The 20,074-nt window shown below is 43.8% G+C and overlaps 1 protein-coding gene across 3 annotated transcripts in view; it reads right to left on the minus strand.

Moving 5' to 3' along the window:
- LOC139663859 (ubiquitin carboxyl-terminal hydrolase 22-like) overlaps positions 1 to 17,239 on the minus strand; it is a 29,683-nt gene extending 12,444 nt beyond the window's left edge. For 2 of the 3 annotated variants that reach the window (XM_071542624.1, XM_071542622.1), the window contains exons 1-4: positions 16,819 to 17,239; positions 2,765 to 2,897; positions 728 to 841; positions 508 to 609 (exon numbers count right to left, since the gene is read on the minus strand). In XM_071542624.1, coding sequence (XP_071398725.1) covers positions 508 to 609; positions 728 to 841; positions 2,765 to 2,897; positions 16,819 to 16,938 — 469 coding nt within the window. In that variant the 5' untranslated portion in view covers positions 16,939 to 17,239. Of the gene's footprint in view, positions 1 to 507; positions 610 to 727; positions 842 to 2,764; positions 2,898 to 15,838; positions 15,872 to 16,818 lie in introns of all 3 variants that reach the window. The other variant, XM_071542621.1, reaches the window with a different exon arrangement.
- Between the last annotated feature and the right edge of the window lie 2,835 nt (positions 17,240 to 20,074).

Consider the following 20,074-nt stretch of genomic DNA (forward strand, 5'->3'; position numbering starts at 1 on the left):
ATACGCACACATAGTCTGCTGCCTAATCAGGGCTACCAACCAAGCTGCTTAAAGACATAAGGGAGTGATGGATCGCAGGAGATAGTGAAGGAGGGTTGAGATGGAGGGTTGGGAAAGTGGATAAACACACACAAAATAAGAGAAACAGTGAGGAAGGGGGGAAGAAAATAAAATGACAGACTGCTGAGACAATGAAAAAAAATGGAAGGAAAACAAGATCGAGGGGAAACACGTAGAGAGAAATATAGGCCCGCTGTGGTGTGCATCTATCAGAAGGAGGGAACGCTGTGTTATGTCTCTCCCAGTGCAGTGCCTATGGGGCTGTCCACTCCTGCTGACCTCGGGTACCCTACTTAAACGCATGAGTGACCCCCAACTACACTTGCGCCACAGGTGCATGCGCTCACACACAGCTATAGAGAATCCCCATAACACACACAGCTGTCTACAGATGAAAAGCTGTGCTGATTGGGATGTGTGGACTGAAGAGCACAATCTATTGCCCACCTATGGTACAGTTTGTAGTGATTTTCCTCCGCTTTGGATTGTGCCGTAGTAATTCTAGCTCCCGCTTGGTAGGCTCCCATGTCGTGTATTTCTCCCCTATGCCTGTGGACATGAAGAAAGACTAATGTGAAGGCACTGAGATATCAGATAACCTTGTTTAAAAAGCGAGGTACTAGGACAAGGTGCATTAAGTTCTCTGACAGAAAATAAAATACTATACCTTGCAATTTCCAGGCTTTCCTCTGTTCCTCTTTGGCAATCTGCTCCATGTCTTTGTCGTATATGTAGTCTTGACACACAAAACAATATATTCCACCGTATAATAAGTCTATCGCTGGAAGCAGGAAGGAGGGAATGAGAGAGAGAAAAAGAGAATGCACAATAATTAGAAATAGATTTTTCAAGCACAACAATAGACCTTGGGTTTTATTTCACTGTCCAACCTTATTGGTGCAGCCAGCCTCAAGACAAGTGCTTTCTCTACCCTGCATTTTATACTCACGGCTCTCTATTGATTGGGGCCTTTTTGTCTTTCCATCTCATTGCCTCGCACTGAACAATTACAAGAGATGTGAGGGGAGCAGTGATGGAATAGGTGTATTTGTCTCTCACCCCCCACCTGCGCTTTCAACTAACCCACCACCCCCTTCCATTCTCAAACTCCACAGCAACAATACCTCGGTTCTGTTGCCGTGACAACCTATTTTTAGCCAAACTGGACATTTGTCTGTTTTTTGGTACTACCCGCAGTGAGAATATGAATTTAAACAAGGGGCTTAACATGGCAGAGAACACCTAACACATCGAAGAAGAAAATGTGAATGGTGTATGTTATATTGTGGCCGTATATCCTCTTGAATTGCCATTATTTGTGTGTGTGTGTGTGTGTGTGTGTGTGTGTGTGTGTGTGTGTGTGTGTGTGTGTGTGCGTGTGACGAAAGATCATACAGAGCAATAGATCATGCAGCAAAAAGTGCTTTTCAGAATGAGCTAGCTTTGTACCTCACATAAAAAGGATGGCCTTTTCATGTCATCTTTATCTACACTGGTTAACCAACCACATTTGGTAACAGTGAGGGAAATGTTGAATATGGTGCTCATCCGTGGCCAACCAGTTTAGAGAGAGAAATGAGTAGCATAAGTGGCAGAGAGAGGAGGAAGATGTAGACTATGACTACTCCATAAGACAGAGGCAGAAATCCATAAATCTGGCTCACTGAGTGGAGGAGGAGAGGAAAGAATGAGGGATGGAGAGGTAGAGGGGAAGAAGATGTGAAGGAGTTCAGAGAAGTGAGGTTGCTAGCAGTCTAGTAGACTGGGGAGTTAGGATTAATTTGATTAAAGGTGCAGAGGAACAGAGTGCCAATGCCAGGGAGGCTCCTGTGGAAAGCTCAAAGCTAATTAACACTGTAGAACCCTACACTTGGTGTGTGTGTGTGTGTGTGTGTGTGTGTGTGTGTGTGTCTGTCTGTGTGTGTATACGTCTGCCTGAAAGAGAAAACACAAGAATCAGGCGTGTGTGCGCATGCTAGTCGCATGGGAAAAAAAGTCTATCCACATCTACACATATGCAGTGAAACTGATGCAATGCTTAAAACCCATTACAACCCTTCAAGACGATTAGCTTTAGCTAGCCACCCTATTGTCTCGCCTATGTCCACATTTAGTTATCCTTCTAGGGATGATATCAAATTCACACTCATTAGCTCCATTGTTTTATTTGGGTCCCATAATTAGCATGTAAGGTTGAAACTCTGCTTTCTGGTAGCTGTGGATTAGCGATGTCTACCCCTCCCTTACCGCTGTATGAAGGGGAGTAGAGCGGCTTAAACCCATGACATTTGACTGGCTAAGGCGCTCCCAGTAGAATGGTAATGTGCTGCGGTTAGAGTGAGGTTCAGCTCCCTGTCTGCTGTAGGCTAAGAGGAGGAAGTTGCCCAAAGTAGTGCTGTAATCCCTTACTGATGATGTCTGATACTGCAGAGGTCCAGGAAGGGTACATGTGAATGTGAAGACTGATGTGATGGGACTGAGCCTATTGAATCTGCCTTGGAAGTGCATGGACTGTATGAACCCTTTCTATCTATGACGCTTAAAGGATTAGTTTGCATTGTTTGACATTTCACATTTTCTGGCACATCTTGGTGATGATAACTCATGCTGACCTGCTGGCTCTATGTTGTATTTTGAGTTCTGACATTCCTATGTTGTATGGTCCTATATTCCTTGGGGGCTTGTGAGTGAGTGAGTGACTTACCTAGGTTGTGTCTCTTGTTTTTCGCGTGCTCGTGGATGTGTTTCTTGGTGAAACAGCCGAAAAAGACGCAGTAGAGACAAGAGTGGAGCCGGTTCAGGTGGGCACCGCACATGTGACAGATACACGACTTGGCCTGGACGGAAAGACCCAGGGGAGGGAGGGAGGGATGGGGGATGGAGGGAAAGCGAGAAAGGAGAGGACATTCAGTAAGCACTGCAACAGGACCGAACCCTGAGCGTTAAGAGGGGTAGAGTGGCGTAGCTAGATAGAACGGGACTTCCCTGCCTGCTGGTTCAGATATTTATCCTCCACAGTCAGTCACACAGTGCATGGGGACATACTTAAAACTGATATGAAGTACAGACCAAAGACGACCGGGCCTGCTGACAAATCCCATGCAGTTGAATAACAGCATATTTCCGCTTTGAATCTTTCACTCTCTAACACACATAGGCCATGATAGGATTTTATGCATGGCAGGCACACTGGGGAAGGCAGGCGGAGTGTGTCTGACACACACGCTGACAGCGGCTGGAGTGTGTGTAATTGGTTTGAGTACAGCACTCGGAGGTGACCGGAGAATTTGCGCATTAGAATGCCTCTCGTCTTTAGCAAAGCTGTTAAAATGAGCTCTGCATGGGCTGCACGGGAGAGCGTGATGTGTATGAGAGCGAGGGAAGGGGGAAGTGAAGGGGAGGGGGAATAAGCAGAGAGCACAGGTCTTCGCCTCGTGTGTAGATTATCTTTGAAGGTTTAACTGTATATTGTCGGAAAATGAGAAAGAGGGAGAGGGGGAAACTGAGAGGTGCTGTTGGTCTAACATGAACATCCATGCCAAACAAAATCTCCCATTAGCAAAGAGACAGGAAGAATGTGAAGGGAGAGAAAAGAGAGACAGCACAGAGAGCGGTACACAGACGAGTGGAGACATCTCTCAAAGGAAGAACAAGGGTCATGGTGAACATTCTAGCATTCCTGGAGAGGAATGCAATATAGCTGTTGTGTGTGTGAGTCTATGCAATAACAGTAATATGAAGACCCACAGAGCACAAGTCTACACAACAGAACTGTTCACGGACGTACAATAAAATACATGCAGTCTTTCTTTTAATGCACAAACCCAATCCCTGGCTCTAGCAGGTCGTCACTGTAAAATCATCCGGCAAGCACTCAAGCTAATGAACGCAGCAGCATGGGCCGGCAGAAAGGCAGACTAGGCTGGCTGTTTGCTCTGATGACTGAAGGTGTACAGTAGGCTGCTGAACCTGGAGCCTTAATTACTGTGGAGCTTTGTGAGGCAGCGCTGTCTGACGACTGAGATGGACACACAGCCAGTAGAGTGTCTTAGCAGTGGCTCTATTGGAAAAACAAACAAGTAAAAGCACAGGCTAACATGTGGATGTGATAGCCAACACAAACATTTGAGACCCTGGTCGGTAGGAAAAAAAACTACTAATGTGAGGAATACTTCACTCTAGTTTTGGACCTTCTAAAAATTGTACGGTGTGCAGATTGTATACTAAAATGCCTTGAATTGGAATTGAAAATGGTAGGCAAATGCAAAGCATTTGAGTGGTGATTGCACTAAGTTTCAGATGAACAGCCAATGCCATTTCCTTGCCTGAATAGGTCTGTTGGTAGTGAGAAAGTGCAGCAGAGAGTGGTCTGCATGCCTGCTTTGAGAGGGAGAAATTGGATAATGGTAGAGATGGAGGGAGAGAAGAGATAGAGCGGTCTAATCAAAGCCCATCAGGGTGCAAGCTTGTCACAATGAGTGACCCACTAGGCAGGGAGAGAAGAGGTGTTAAGGAAAGGGAATGAGATGCAAAATGGGAAAACTATTGGCTGGCTACATCTATCCATATTCACTTTCTTGTACACTGGGAGGAAACTGAGTAGCCTGTAAGAAAGACATGGACACACACCTAACTATCTGACATGAACCCAAGGGCCCTGCACTGTACCATCTACCTATAGCCATCTTTTGACTAGGAATACAATGGTAGAACCTGATACCATTTGGACAACATTGAAGCTTATTGTTCGAAAGTAATAAAAGGGTTTCATGAGATCAGTTTCACTTCCTTCTCCCTGGATGACACATGGCACAGAGCGGTTAGCTGGGAAACACAAGGAAACACTCATGATTAGTCATAAGTCAATCTCTGCAATGGGACAGCTATAAAACTGACAGGCTCATGCTGCCTATGTAGCACAATGAGGCAATGTCTACCTTACTAAACAGCCCATAGGCTAAGACCTAAACCTAAACACCCATTACAAGCCAAACCCTAAATCTGTGTTGTCTGGATTAGCTTCCATAGCCTTGGGTGTTGAACTGTTTTGAGAATAAGTATCAATGACTATAAGTGGCCTATTTTAAACAACCTTGGTGTGAATGCTAGGGTAATGACTGTGGGTGAGAGAGGTAATCGTGAAAGACAGTTAGCATTCATATTGTCCTGCAAAAAGAGTTGAGGCACAGCAGCCCCAGTTACCAATGATGGGTCTCTCCTCCCACTACACACCTCAGCCCTGTGAGCTTTAGACATGCTACCTAGACTTTTAGATAGTCAGCTAAGACAATGAGGATACAAGACAAGTACAAGATCGCACTACATGGAGCACCAGACACATACTACTGTACACACACTGCCACAGAGACAGGCAGCCAATCCCACACAAAGGGCTGTGTTTTGGCTGAGCCTCTATGGACGTGGGCTGGATTGTGATGACAGCGCAGTATAGGAGACATTCAGAGTCACGGACACTAAGCTCAGTTTTTATTCCAACTGTCCTATTAGCCAGCCAACTCTGTGTGTGAGAGAGGAGACAGCAGCATTTGGGGGGTGGGGTGGGGGGTCCTTTCCATGTGGGATCAATGAGGCGCGATGGACAGAGGAAAGAGACACAATGGTGACTAAATACAACCAAGATCAAGACTGACATCTAGACTCTTTACACTTGTAAGGTGGACCTTATCTCAATTACATGGTAGAAGGGAATGGAGGTCAAAGAGGGGACGAGAGAAAGGGCAGATGAAAGGAAAGATAAGAAATCTTGATACTACAGAGTGAGTCCAGATGAGACCCCAGATATTCTAGCAAAAGGTTAAAGGGGAGGCCACATCATGTGGAAACATACAAGGGTGCTACTGACCTCTTACCTCTGATACTCGATTAAGCAAGACCATACCAAAATCCTGACTCCACATCTTTTGTTTCCTCTCTCAGCCTATTCATCCTAAGGAGGGATGCTGTTGATTCCCACTCCTCCTGCATTGCACCAGGACTCCAAGTCAAAACAAGAGGGCCTGCCAATGCCGCGCCCCCCCCCCTCCCTCCCCATGGTTCCCTGGTGTCTATTCCTCAGTGTCAGCAGTCCTGCGTCTCTCCGCCCAGGGCTTTTAATGTCCTATTAGATCAGCTATTGATCAGCCGCTGGCTCAGATGACTGGAACAAGTGTTAGACAGGTAGCTAGCTCGCTATCGCGCTGCGCTAGGCTGCATCTCCATCTGGGATGCACCCTGCCAGGCAACCTAGGCTGGACTCCTTGTCCAGGGGAATGACTGACTGATGTACAAAGCTGTTAATAGATGGAAGAGGAGATCTGGGAAGGTACTAGATGGTTTATAGATCTCCAATATAGCAACAAAGTGAAGATCAGATATCATTACATGCTTGGTTCGGTCCACTGGGTCTGTGAATAGCCTGTTGATAATGATGACCTGGGTCTAATGACAATGAATCCTTTAACCATTTTGTAGGTCTAACTACACACCACATTTCAAAATAAAGTAACAACCTTGCCTCTAACGTTGCTTCTCCATCTCTTCCAGTATTCTTTGAATCTCACTCCATTATTCCTCCCTCAGCATTTAGGCTAATGCATTCATATATTCAAATGGAGCCAGTGTATGAGCCATAATGTGATGAGCTGTGACTGAGGATGAGAGAGAATGACGATGATGATGATGTGGACAAAGGTCTGGCTCTACTGAGCACGCTCCAGCTGCTGCAAAGAACAGAATAGAGAGGGGAGGGGAGGGGGAGTCAATACAGATTAAACCTCTGCTATATGAGAGCAGTGACTCACCATGCCGCTTCACACTCTATATGCTGTGGCTGGCTGAGACCAAACCTTGCTTCTGTACACACACACACACACACACACACACACACACACACACACACACACACACACACACAGTCGACAGAATTAACAATGGCAGACATGCATACCACACATTAATATACAAACGTTCACAATCTTTAGCTTATACTTAACATATATGACCACATGCATGATTGCGCAAGCATAGGAACACACTGACAATGTTACACACTTGCTTGCGCATTCAGACACACACACACACACACACATTCCTACTCCTCTTCTATTCTATATTTAATAGGAACAAGCCTAGGGAGGCTGGGGAAGGAGGCTGATGGTGATGCTCCAGAACTGTGCTGCCGACTGACCCCTGGGGCTGCAGCCTGTCAGGGCCTTGGCAGGATGATGTTGTAAACCCCCACCCCCCTCGCCTCCACATCCTCCCTTCCTCCCCATGACTAATGCCTGGCCTGTCATCCATAGTCTCACTGAGCAGCCCTAGACAGACACACAATATGACTCTTCCTCTCTTCTCTTCTCAGATCCTTCTCCATCAACTCATAATGACCTCTATTGACTACCTAAGACATGCCATGCGGTCTTTGCATGATACTGTATTCCCATCTCATCCCTATGAATCGATGTCGAGGGAAAGAAGAGGGACTGTGGAGTGTGTAATATGGCCCCATAACATCACACAGTGCTATGGGGACATTATAGCTGGAACCTGAGCCCCAGTCTCTGGAATCTAGCCACTTGTAAACTCCAGGAAAAGGGATAAAACAGAATAGAATGTGCATGGAGCGGATCTGAGCAGAGATGCTCATGGTGGAGTAGCTTTGATGCCATGATCAAATGGGTGCTTGATGTTCCTGAGGAATTTGTGTGAGCTGTGTAGGTTGGTGTGATTAAGGAGGGTTTGCAGCACATGTAATGGATCTAGATAGCAAGGTAGATGCCGAGAGAGAGAGAGAGAGAGAGAGAGAGAGAGAGAGAGAGAGAGAGAGAGAGAGAGAGAGAGAGAGAGAGAGAGAGAGAGAGAGAGAGAGAGAGAGAGAGAGAGAGAGAGAGAGAGAGAGAGAGAGAGAGAGAGAGAGAGAGAGAGAGAGAGAGAGAGAGAGAGAGAGAGATGAGTAGGAACAGTCTTTCTGTTACGGGAGAGGCATATTGTGCTTGTTGATTTCCAGAGGGCCCAGGTAAAAAATAAGAGGCTGCTGCTTGAATAGCTTTAGTTTTGAATCACAGAGAACTAACAAAAGCACAATGCAGAATTATCGTTTACTGTAATAATTACAATATGCCCTACAAGAATCATGCAACAACAGATAGCTCTGGGCTGGCTAGCTCTGTCCATGTAAACACATTCAGAGGCCTTCTGATGGAACACACACCAGATACTTAAAAAGCTGCTGTGCTGCCTCATAAAAGAGTCAGGAATAGGAGCAGGCAGCCTCATCACACAAGAGCACCAAACCTACATTTATCCAATTCACCAGTGGGTGGAATGAAACTATGGCATGCCGCATACACAAGGAGGAGACCAAGGCTGCAAAACAACAACAAGCAAAAACATTGACAAACAATGTATGGCGAGAGGGCAGATCATGCAGAGGGCAGTGTGTTTGTGTTTGTCTGCACAGATGGTTAACAGTCTAGCTCCAGCCGAACAAAAGGCTACACGATCATTTGTCAAACCTTACAGCTACCAGATGCCCTCAACCAAACCCTTCCACTGAAAGAGCACACGTATTCATACACACACACACACACACCCCGAATGAAGAGGGAGTGCTCATGTGACTCACACCCCAAGCACAGAACATTTGAGTGGTCCCCTTGGAGCCAAATCTCCTCCAATCAGATCACATGATGACCTCTTCTTTATCCCCCTGGCACCAATCATGGTCCATGGAGCCCAAAACATGAACAAATTACCTCCAGGAAAATCTATAAGCACTACCTATAGACTAGCTGTACAGGGAGACTATTAGTGCACTAAAGGGTCTTTAAAAGCGAGTATATATAGACCATTGCTAGGTCTAGTAATGAATTCTCTAGCTAGGGTGTAATGCCTTAATCTTCACCCTTTTCACAAGGGCAGAGAACCATTTTCACACAAAAAACCTAGTCCCCAGCGAGGCTGTCACTTGGGTCCAAGGCTTTAACAATGGGGAATAATTGAGTGTCCACACTAGAAGAGATTGATTGCCTCTTGGTTTTGGGCCTGGCCTGCCCCTGGAGAGTGATTGACAGCTCATTAGCCAGATGGTGGCACTAAGGGAGGGCTGGAGAGCGGCATCATTGGCTGGCTTGGGCCGTGACCAGCATGCTTTGCAGCAATGATGTCTTCCCAGTGCCTGGTGAACAGTCAAATGAGAGGTCCCATCTCTAGTCAAAGGGAGGGCTAGAGGGATGGGATGAGAAATGGTGGGCGGAAGGGAGAGATGGATGGGGGATCAATCGAGGGAGTGAACTCGTCCGGCCAGGAGAGGCAGACAGCAGAGGTGGATGCAGCTCACACACAGAAATGGACAAACCTAATCAAAACTTCAATTCATTCTCTCCCTCAGTCATAACCCAAGTTAAATAACAAAATATATAAGCTTGCACGAAAACACAAAAGCACAGTGGTCACTGCATACATACTGCTGCAGCAACCCCTCCCAAAAAACAAAGCCGCTGTCTTGTGAACCATGTCCATGCATTTTTCATGAGGCTCCCCTCCATTACTGCTCTAAAGGCAAAGTTTAACACTGTCAAATTAACAAGCCTCAAGCAGCATCCTACTCACCCCCTCTAACACCAACCTCACTTTTGGGCCCATGTCAATATCTTATCTACTTGACCAGGATTGCTCCCTAGTGGAAGATTTCTAAAGCAAAGCCATACACCAAGCTCCAAGTCTGTGCCAAACAGCCCTTTTCCGCAAACATTTCCCCTCCTTTCACCCTCTCTGATCCGAAAAGACAGTGTGGCAGAACACATCCTGCACAGCCAGTGCAATCAGAGGATGTCAAGTACATTACAACCCCATGCTGTGCTGTTTAATAAGCTACTGGGATAGATATGAGGCCTGGAACAAAGTACAGCCACAACACTCCTGAATGTGGGTATGGGATTTGTATGGGAGGCTATGTTATCAGAGAGTAAACAATAATGGTGGTAGCATGCGAGAGGGACCCCACAAGGTGACAAGCCAGGCCTGAGATTACTCTGGGAGGAGGTTATAGACCTGGTCCCATTTGTTTAGCCTGAGTCACCCAGCCACAGCCATGCTGACTGACAGACTGAAAGCCACATTAGACAAGGCCTGGGAGTGAAAGAGAGAGCGCGGGGGTGGAAGAAATAGGCCTGGATGAGGGCCAGAAACCAACGTCTGACATCACCCAACCCACTGACTGTTCTACACTGAGGCAGTGGGATGAGGAAAAAGGAGCAGAGAGTGGGAAGAGGGGAAAATGGGAGGATTAGATGTTTGGCTATGAATTGCTCCGGATCCCAAAATGCAATGCAAAACACTATAAATAGGACACGATATTATAGTATTGCAATTTCACAATGGACTGAATGCATTGTGCATTTTTAAAAGAGGGGGTATTATTTTTATTTTACCATTAGTAACAGATTTATCTGCATATTAACATATTAACAACTGCAATAAAATTTTAAAATAAAAATTAACTAAAACTAAACTATCACGATTCGCAAAATATACACAATACAACATCATACAATATTGCTATTTTTAGCATAACCTTAATGGGATAATCAAGAGGCAAGGAGAAAGGGGACTGAACTAGGTTTGCAAATAACAAAAAAGCGAAAGCAAGAAGAGGAGAAAGAAAAGGCGTGGGAGTGAGCACAGAAGAGGAACACGCAAGGTTTGTGAAGAGGCTGGAGGGATAGATCCTGATGCTTCAAACGTATGCTGATGAGTCAGGGAGCAGGCCTGTGATGTGATGGAGACTGATCTGACAAGAAGATCTGCTCACAGCACAGGAATCAGCTGCTCTCTCTGGGATGGGCCATGCCTGAGTGTATTTAGAGTGTGTTTCTGTATGTGTGTGTGTGGTGGGGGTGGCTGAGAGAACAGGAGGGAGAAAGGAGTGGAGCGTCAGAAGGAAGCAAATGTGTCATCCTTGACAATAAATATATCCACCCTTCCCTACCTTTGAAATTCTCAGCAACAGCCAACAACTGCTTTCTCTCTCATCCTCCTCTTCTCCCTCATCACAAGCAGTAAGGGGGTTCTTATTGAGGGGGTTATGGTTCCTCTGATCATATGAGATGATATATCAAAACAAGAGATGGGGGAAAAAAAGTCTAGTTCAGTCGCCTCTCTAATCATGACCCATTCGCCTTTAATCAAAGTGACAGAGACTTCTTCAAAGCAGCCACCGCTGTAAAACTCTGTCACCCCCCCCCCCCTCCTTTTTTATCTCATCCAATTTCCACTCAACGTAAGATAATGGCTCTGGGTTAACTGCCTGGCAGATTTCTTCGTGGTGGCGGTGTTTCGGTTGCATCGGCACCTCTTCCTACGGCTAGTAAATAACAGTGAGAACCGGGCAGAGGGCTAGAACTGAGGAGTCCATCCTGCTAAATGGAGGAGCACACAATATAAATAACCATGACCTTCATGAATATTCACGCCATCTCTCCATCTCCTTAGCCATTCAGAAACTATAAATTATGAATAGGGCTGGAGTTGGGATGGGGAGAATAAACTGAACTGTAAAAAAAAAAAAAAAAAAAAAAGGGGGGGGGGGGGGGGCTTCCATCCATGCGCTGTGCTGGCATGTTTCTGTGCACTTCTGCTTAAGTGGCACTGGCCAATCTGGTAGAACATAAACCTCAATTAAGAGAGGAAACATCAGAAAGCTGTTCAGATGAAAGCCACTCCCAACACACAAACTATGGATACGTGAATAGATTAAGGGGTGGAAGTCAGGGGTGGATCAATGGTCTAGGGCGCATACCATGTAGCTGCGGTGTCCTGGATTCTAACCTTTGTCACGTCATACCCCTCTCTCTCTCTAATCTTTCCTGTGTCTCTTCACTACAGATTGTCTAATAAAGGCAAAAAACAATAATAAAAAAAAGATATTTAAAAAAATCAATTAAAAAAAAAGAGGTGGATGTCAAAGTAAGGAACCAAGAGATGGAAGGGGGAAGTAGCCCAGAATTACAGTTCCTCCTCTGCAGTTCTGAAGTGGAAACTGATTTCTCTTACATGAGGTGTACAGTCAATAACTACCCAGAATCCCCTCCGGCTACAAGGCACGGCCGATCAAAATCTTTCTGCTAACTGACAGCCCTTAACATCAGGTGTACCTCAACCAGAACAGGACATAATGAAACACAGAAGCACAAAAGAAGTGGGCAGCATCATGTAAGAGTCATTAGCCTATCATTTAGCGCTCATTACCACAGCCAAGGACAGAATGCTACTGTGCATTTGTTTATTCTCACTATCTCCCTCAGTGGACCATCTTTACTGCACTGCTCGATTTGCTTTAATTCTTCTGTCCATGGGGCATTTTGTGCCATATACAAATGGCACTGGAATTTAGGTATAGTTCGTGTTTGTGTACAGAGGACAATAACGCGTTCAACTCGAGGCATGAAGGAATCACAGCAATATCAAATGTGTCTCCAAACTCAATCCATAATTTACAGCTGACACTAGTGCACCAGTTCCAATGAACATGCAACACACATAGTGAGTCAAGCCAATACGGTATTTCAACTAGGACCAACATGCCAAAAAAAATGATCACTATTAAAACTGCTGTGCAGCTCAAAAACCTATATCTCCTATTAAAGGATAGGAGATATGCCAAGCCACACTGGGCTGCGTTGTCGTCACTACAAACTGATAAATCTGGCATTTATTCTGCCATTTGTTCCCCACCTGGGACTCTGGATTGTGCATGCAGAGCAGGTGACAGATTTTCCACCAATGCTCCTGCACATCGACTGGGAATTGATTTTAGCTTGAGGCAGCGAGGATGACAGCTTGCAGGGAGGTTGTTGAGGACAGACTAGAGAAAAGGAAAAAAAGAAATGAGAAAAAAAGAGGAGGTGGAAGAGAGAGCAAATTCAAGATAAAAGGTAGGAAGAGGCCGAGTCTGAATACACTGCCAAAATGCACCTTTTCTATCCTTCACTGAATGAAAATGTTCATTTTCCCCTCTATCCAGGTGCTGCATCTCTGCTAAAATGCTTGCCATGTGTTTGCCACTGTTGAAGCCCTATAATGCTATTAAGACCACTGCAGCTTGTGGCAAGCTGCAGTGGTAACATTCATACAGTACCACCCAATGCTACTGACATCTACTCAAATGATTATTCCCACACAGCGAGGACAGATGCAGGATTTCTACATGCACCTATTCCAAGGTGAATGTTCAGATACCAGGACGTAATGTAAAAGGCTTCTTAGCCAGCTGGCTCATCATCATCAGTGTTGGACACAAACCAAGACCGCCTCACTTCAGGACAATACACTGCCTATGTGCTACCAGAGCAGTATTACATCTGCTCTGCATGTCATATCAGAGAGATGGAAAAGAGGCTGAATGCAGGGGGTGTGAGCTACAATAACAAGACTCCTACTCCCACAGCCATCCCCTGCTGCAACTGGGAGTCTTTACCTCTTACTCTTTAGCCATTGCCCACTGTTTGCTCCTTTCTCTGTCTGTATTAGTAATTCCCTTTTCAAAGCATAATTTAAGGCAAAACTAAATTTTACAAATGTTTAAGGCAATGTCTGCCTTGCTGCACTTCTAATATAAATGGACCAAAAGAGAAAAAGAGACTCTTTCTTCTCTTTTCATTTGGGTGACCGCCAAAATATAAAAATATGTATGAAGGTAATTACAATCTACTAAGTCACTATCAGATACAGAGCTGGTATTACACTGCAGTAATACAGTGACAGAAACACAGCTAGGCCCAACAGTGACCAGCAGTAAGTACACGGTTCCTTCACATGCGAGGCCACAAGTGCATTGCAATGTGGTGGTGTTCTTGAGAGGAACTAACCTTAAGGATTATGTCAGCTAGCAGGCTCTAAACTGGGCGCTTGGTGTTCATGCAGTGTGCCACAAAGTAAGTGAGAGGTGCAGAGATGGCTGGGGCATGGTAGAACGACAAGCCAGTAAAACTATATCCACCATATTGCACGGTAGAGTCATAAAGAGTTTTTAGTCAGAGACAAATCTTGGGTGGAAGTCTGGCTGTTCCTGCTAACGCAACGGTCATGGAGTGACGTGTGCTTGTCTGGGATGGAAATAAAAGTAATCATCACTTACACCAACACTACATCACTATTCAACCACCGGGGAATCACGGAGATATGTCATATCAGGTTGACCTATGCTTGATTAAGCTTTTATCATTCTTTGCGCGTCTGCTGTACACACACACATTTGAACTGGCTAAGAGAAAGCAGGCTCCATTGATTACATTCCCACCAGGCAGCTATCAAGTTTGGAATCACTGAAAATATCGATATGGGAACTTCCCCATGATCACTCCACAAATGAGTTGAATGTTTAAGATACACTACTCAGACTCATGGAGACAGGGGTATGAGATATAGACCCATGTTGAATATTTGACCTTGAGCAAAGACAATGATCACCCTTATTCAGGTTGCAGTGAAAGAGGCAAACCTTTGTCACATGCTGACAAATTTGCCTACCTCTATTTCTTTGTCCTGTTTGCATAACACACAGCTAGATAATTCCATGAATCATTATGAAAAACAAGACAGTAGTGTTTGGTTGGCAGAGACGATGCTGAAACAGTGAGGCTTTCAAAACAGAGCAGAGTACAGAAGGGACTCGGGACAATGAACCTGAATTCCTCTAACTAGCCACAGAGCAGCACAAAGACAGAAAGGAGCTGTGTCCCTGATTTATCAGGGGAAGCTCAGTGGCAAGTGCCAAAGCTACTAGGCTTGCAGTAAGTAACATCCAAAAGCTGAGAACATCTCTAACAAATACATTTATCTACATGGTATCAAGTATTTAATACAGGAAACTTATGCCATGCAATTGCACATTATATTGCCTTTTTCTGTGGCCTACAATGTATGAAATTATTGTTTTGGCTCATTTTGAAATGCACATTACCGTCTCAAAAAGTTACCAGCCATTGTGGCGCGTGACCCTTACTGATTTATCCACCAAAGATACATTTTACCTGCATTTGGCATTAAGCATTTGGCAAGTGTTAATTTTGTGCCCTGGTGGTCCAGTTTCTTACATTCTGCCTGACAGGAATTCACTCAAGGGGGGGCTTAGTCTGTCACAGAAATAAGAATGATCAGGTGCATGTGGTATTGCTCAATTCTCTGAGCCTTTCACCTCATTCCCTTCATGCTCCTGGGATTGTTGAGCGGTTGCAAACCTGGCCTGTGGGTTACTTTTGGGAGACGTTGTGCACGCAGCAGGCTTCAAAGGATGCGCAGATAAATTACTTTTGAAAGAAGACTCAGACTGTGGGGCAAAAAGCAAAGTTAATCATGATGATGTACCGAAGGAGAGTGTGAGCGCTGTGTTAAAAGCCAAAGCTTGTCACTACAAACTGTATAAACAAAAGGGTCATCGACCATCCTGCATGAGTTATTTGCTTTGACAAGCCCCAAGCATTCTCAGTAGGGCCAAATGTAGCCGAGCTATGGTTCTGGACAATCTGCTCACAGTCCATCCTCCCACCAATCGATCTTGCCAGCTGTAACCATCCGACACGGCAGATACAAGGATGGGGACAATTTCTTCCAGTAGGCTAAATAGAGAACATCTAATATTCAGACCATTGAATGAAATGGCGCTGAGAAACATAGGTGGGAGAGCAAGCAGAGAGAAAGCAAGCCAGCATTTGGTATACTCATCTGAACTCTACTTATGTCTGTGCAAGGGGGGTGGAGGGGGTGTTATGTATCAACTCACCAATGCTGTCCATCCCGCATCATTCTGAAGCACCTATTTCATCACAACGAAATAAAAATGTATGACACATGTAAGATGTGCTGGGATTGCCAGTGACAAAAATCAAGTAATATACAAATTTACAGTGCAAAACCCACAATGGAGATTACAAAGCTGATAGATCTTTCAGAGTGAAAATCATGGCACCAAAACAAAAAAGACAACTGCAAATTTGACCAAAAAAATGTTGAGAAAGGTCGGCAAAAGTACTTGAAGTACGTCAGTTTTATTTAAAATAGAATTTGCAACACAGCACCATGAGGTTTCCGGCACAGTGTAATAAAGAGCTATTTGGTGCTGTGGGCCGAGTAACGTTAGGGTGTGGGATGAGCGCAGAGAGAATTGGCAGGAAAGGGTCATGGGCTGACGCCCCAGCATCCCAACTCGTGAGTGAATGAACGATGCCGGGGAAACACTAACCTGGAGTGCCCAGGAGAGGACCACTAACAATTGCGGCGGCCCAGTGTGTGTGCGTGTGTGTGTGTGGACACAATGGGCGAATTTGGTCGGGTAACGTTAGCCAGTGGCCACGATTCACTTCAAACCTAAGTTTAGCCATCCAGCTAACTGGCTTGCTATTCAACATCTAGCAAACGGACCAGCTCAGCTGGATCACTGGCTTCCAGCACAAAAATTAGTTAAAGAAGCTTAGCTAAAGTTAGCAAAGCGAGAGACATCCGAGGGAGATTGTTACAGTTAAGTTAGCTTGCAAACATCTAACCAGTCTCCGCAGTTCCACAAGCAGAGTCTAGCTAGCTACCGGTAACTAGCTAGCTACTACTGCAAAACAGTTTCAGCAAGACTGTAATTTGTTCAGCCAGTTCAGTGGTTGTGCTTCACGTGGGTCGTCATTTACACTCCAGTTCTGCGTCTGTCTGTGCCATATTTAATTTTTTGTTTAACTGTTTCTGAAGCTAACGTTACAGTTCCTGTGTTTTTACCTTTCGTCTCCTGGTCTCAGCAGTACCACTCCAAACAAAGCATTGGTATATGACTCGTAGATTTTGTTTCCAATTGTCCACCTTATAACCGTTCACATGGGAGCACCCGGCCGGACTCATGACAGATGCGACATTCAGTTTTGATTTTTAGTTGATAATGAAAAGTCTCCTGGAGAATTAAGTTAGCTAGCTAGCTAGCACGAACTATCTGTCCAGAAATGGTTTCCGTTTGGAAATGGGACAGTCGATGTATATCCAAAATGCGCTTCGGGCATCTGACAAACACGCTCTTTGATTAACTAGCTATACATTTGTTCATATAGCTATCTAAGACAATTATCACTTGATTAAAAGCTCTATTCCCGTTACTGTTTTGACAGTTGCCTTTTCCTATAACGCTAGCTCCACTTCCACTCTCACGATTTGTTAGCTTTCTTTCTGTAGCTAGCCTGCTAACACTGAACCACGGGCTTCACAAAGCCCGCCCAACGTACACCGTGATTTGCCAACACAAAGAAGTTACGTCACGACGTTGATTTGAGAGTACTTTGGGTGCGCATGTTTTGTAACCTAGTGTCTTCCGTATGGTTGAATTTGTGATTTTCACACGATGACGTTGCCCTAACAACGAAACACCTCCCATTCAGGATAGAACTGGAATATAAAACTGATCTACTATTGAAGCCATCCCTCTCTGCAGCAGGTATGTTGTTCTGAATGGTGCAAAGCTGTGCTTTTTCTGAAATAGGCGTCAGTGCCGAGAGAAACTGCGTTGTTATTGCCCGTACCGTATGTCAATCAGGCCTGATTGCTATTTTCGCGTACCGCCCTTCCACTGCCCCATGCAAGTGTGATTGTCTATAACCATATAGTATACGGTAGACCCATTTTAAGCTTGGAAGTTAGTTCAGTAAATGAAATGTGAAGAATGTAAACGAAATGTTTTCATTTTTGCATAAGCAAAGTATGATTTCCCATGCGCTTGTTTGAGATTATAAATAGTCAAATAGTTCACCCCTTTAGTATAATCAATTAAAGCCTACCACCTAGTGGTTATCCATTGTATTTTACAAGTGCATTGGATGACGTTGAAATAGCATGCCAGACTCACTCAGCTCAAAATCAGCTTGGCTCAGTGAGGACATGATGGTGGTAGTGCGGGTGGGGTGGAGATAATTGTGATGGAGTAGGTCTACCTGAACTTATATGATTCAGACCAAGCAGCTGGCCTGAGTTTCCTCTTGACTTTCTTCTCAGTGTACACCTAGTCTATCACAACTATCCACCCCCACACTACCACCATCATATCATCACTGAACCAAGCTGACTCCGAGCTAATGAGTCTGGCATGCTTGAGAGCTTTAATGTGGCTCTCAAGATACAAACTTTACTTAATTCCTTACTCACTAAGATACTTTTTTTTCGATTTTATCACACTATATTGTAATTATGTACGATTGTCATTAAGGGAGACACTCCACAAGCCCCTAGGGGTTTCTTTGGTCTTCCTTGCACATGCTCTTAATGATGTTGGTATACATTATGGATATTTTGTTTGAACTACTCTTTTGTGCTAAATAAATAATAATAAAAAAAACTGTCTACTTGATCAGGTTCTTGTTTTCAGAGAACAGAATGTGTTGTTCATGCATCATTAAAAACTGTCTGTTTGCATGCCAGTTTATTTATTTTACCTAAAAAATATATATGTTTAGAAACTATAGCCTGCACTCAGCACTCTTTATAACCTGGTTCCAAAGGCATACTGCCATTCAGTTTATTTTGGGTTGCTGGAGTAACTATCAATAAACTGCAGAAGAAGAGATACATTATGACCAAATATGATCAATTACAATTTAAAACCACTGTAGAACCAAAAAGAGGCATTATTGTATGGAGCATTAGAGGGATTGTAATACCTAACTACGTAACTGAACTACAGTAAAGAACCATTTGTGAACCACAGGACCAGCAAAGAATTATCTGGTTTGATATGGAAAGACAAGATGTTACAGTGGTCTACATGGAAGAAAAAAAAAATCAGATAACACTGAGGAAATAAGAAGAAAAACAGAGTGCTACTCTCTGCAAAGTGTCCAAAAAACTTCAAAAGAAGATGCTCTTTGGTTTGGAAAATGTAATTGAACATATTTTTATTTTTTTTTATTTATTTATTTTTTTAATGTTTGAAGCTCCCTGATGAAGGCCAATGCTGAAACACAGAGTGTTTTTAAATGTCCCTAGATGAGCCCATAAAGTTTTCCAAAGAAGAGCGCCTTGGGCTTTTGTTTCATTCAACACTGAGGAACTATTTATGTAAAAGTGATTTATTTTTTAATATATATATAAAATATAGTTAGTATACTTTAGAAAAGTTTAATTTTGCCACAAAGAACCCCTCCCAAAACAGTTTCTTTATTTATTTTTTATATTAAATAGCACATACTGCACATAACACAAAGCAGTGAGTTATTTTTCAAACTACAAATAAATAAAGAGATAAATAAATAAAATAATTATTCCCTGGGCACATTCCCCCAGACCAACTGCACAAAACTTTACATAGTCCCCTATAGTCCTGTAGGTCCAAAACCACGTATACTGTAATATGGGGTGAATCTTGTTGATAGTGGCGCTAACAGCCGTCCAAAGTTTACAATTTCAAAAATTATAAAAAATCAGACATATGTGCTACAAGTGTGTAAGTTTCTGATGATGTGAAGGCCCATGTGAGAGGAATCTGTTGCATACTGCTACCTAGTGGAAATTCTGCAGTTCATCACTCTGTTTTTTTCATTAACTCAAGTTGAACTCCTTCCACACCAGAAGTCAAAGTGACACCAAACCAGCTTCTAAATAATCTGCAGACCCTCAAATGTTTTGCAAGGTTTTCAAAAATAAGATAAAAAATAGCCCACAAAGTTTTCATCGCCACCTGGATGAGGTGTGAATTTTTTCAGAATTCTATCTGCAAAACTGAAATTTTAGTAAATGTTCCAAATTTTCACTACACTAGACAAAAGTGTAATTATTTTCATAACATGCCAAAACCTAAGAAAGGCAATATCTGATCTTCAAGGGCTTCTATATACGGAAGAGGATTAGGGCCACATGTGAAAAACTTATTTCTAAATTAGTTCTAAGTTAAATGTCAGAATCTCAGAATTCTGATTTATATATACAATAAGTCAGATATAAAAATATAAATATTTATAAAAGAAAAATACAATTTTTCACGTGGCCCTAATCCTATTCC

This window comes from Centroberyx affinis, unplaced genomic scaffold (genome assembly GCF_046629955.1).
Source record: "Centroberyx affinis isolate AG114_WGS23_722 - 3 ecotype Tasmania unplaced genomic scaffold, CSIRO-AGI_Caff_v1 ptg004137l_1, whole genome shotgun sequence".
NCBI lineage: Eukaryota > Metazoa > Chordata > Actinopteri > Beryciformes > Berycidae > Centroberyx > Centroberyx affinis.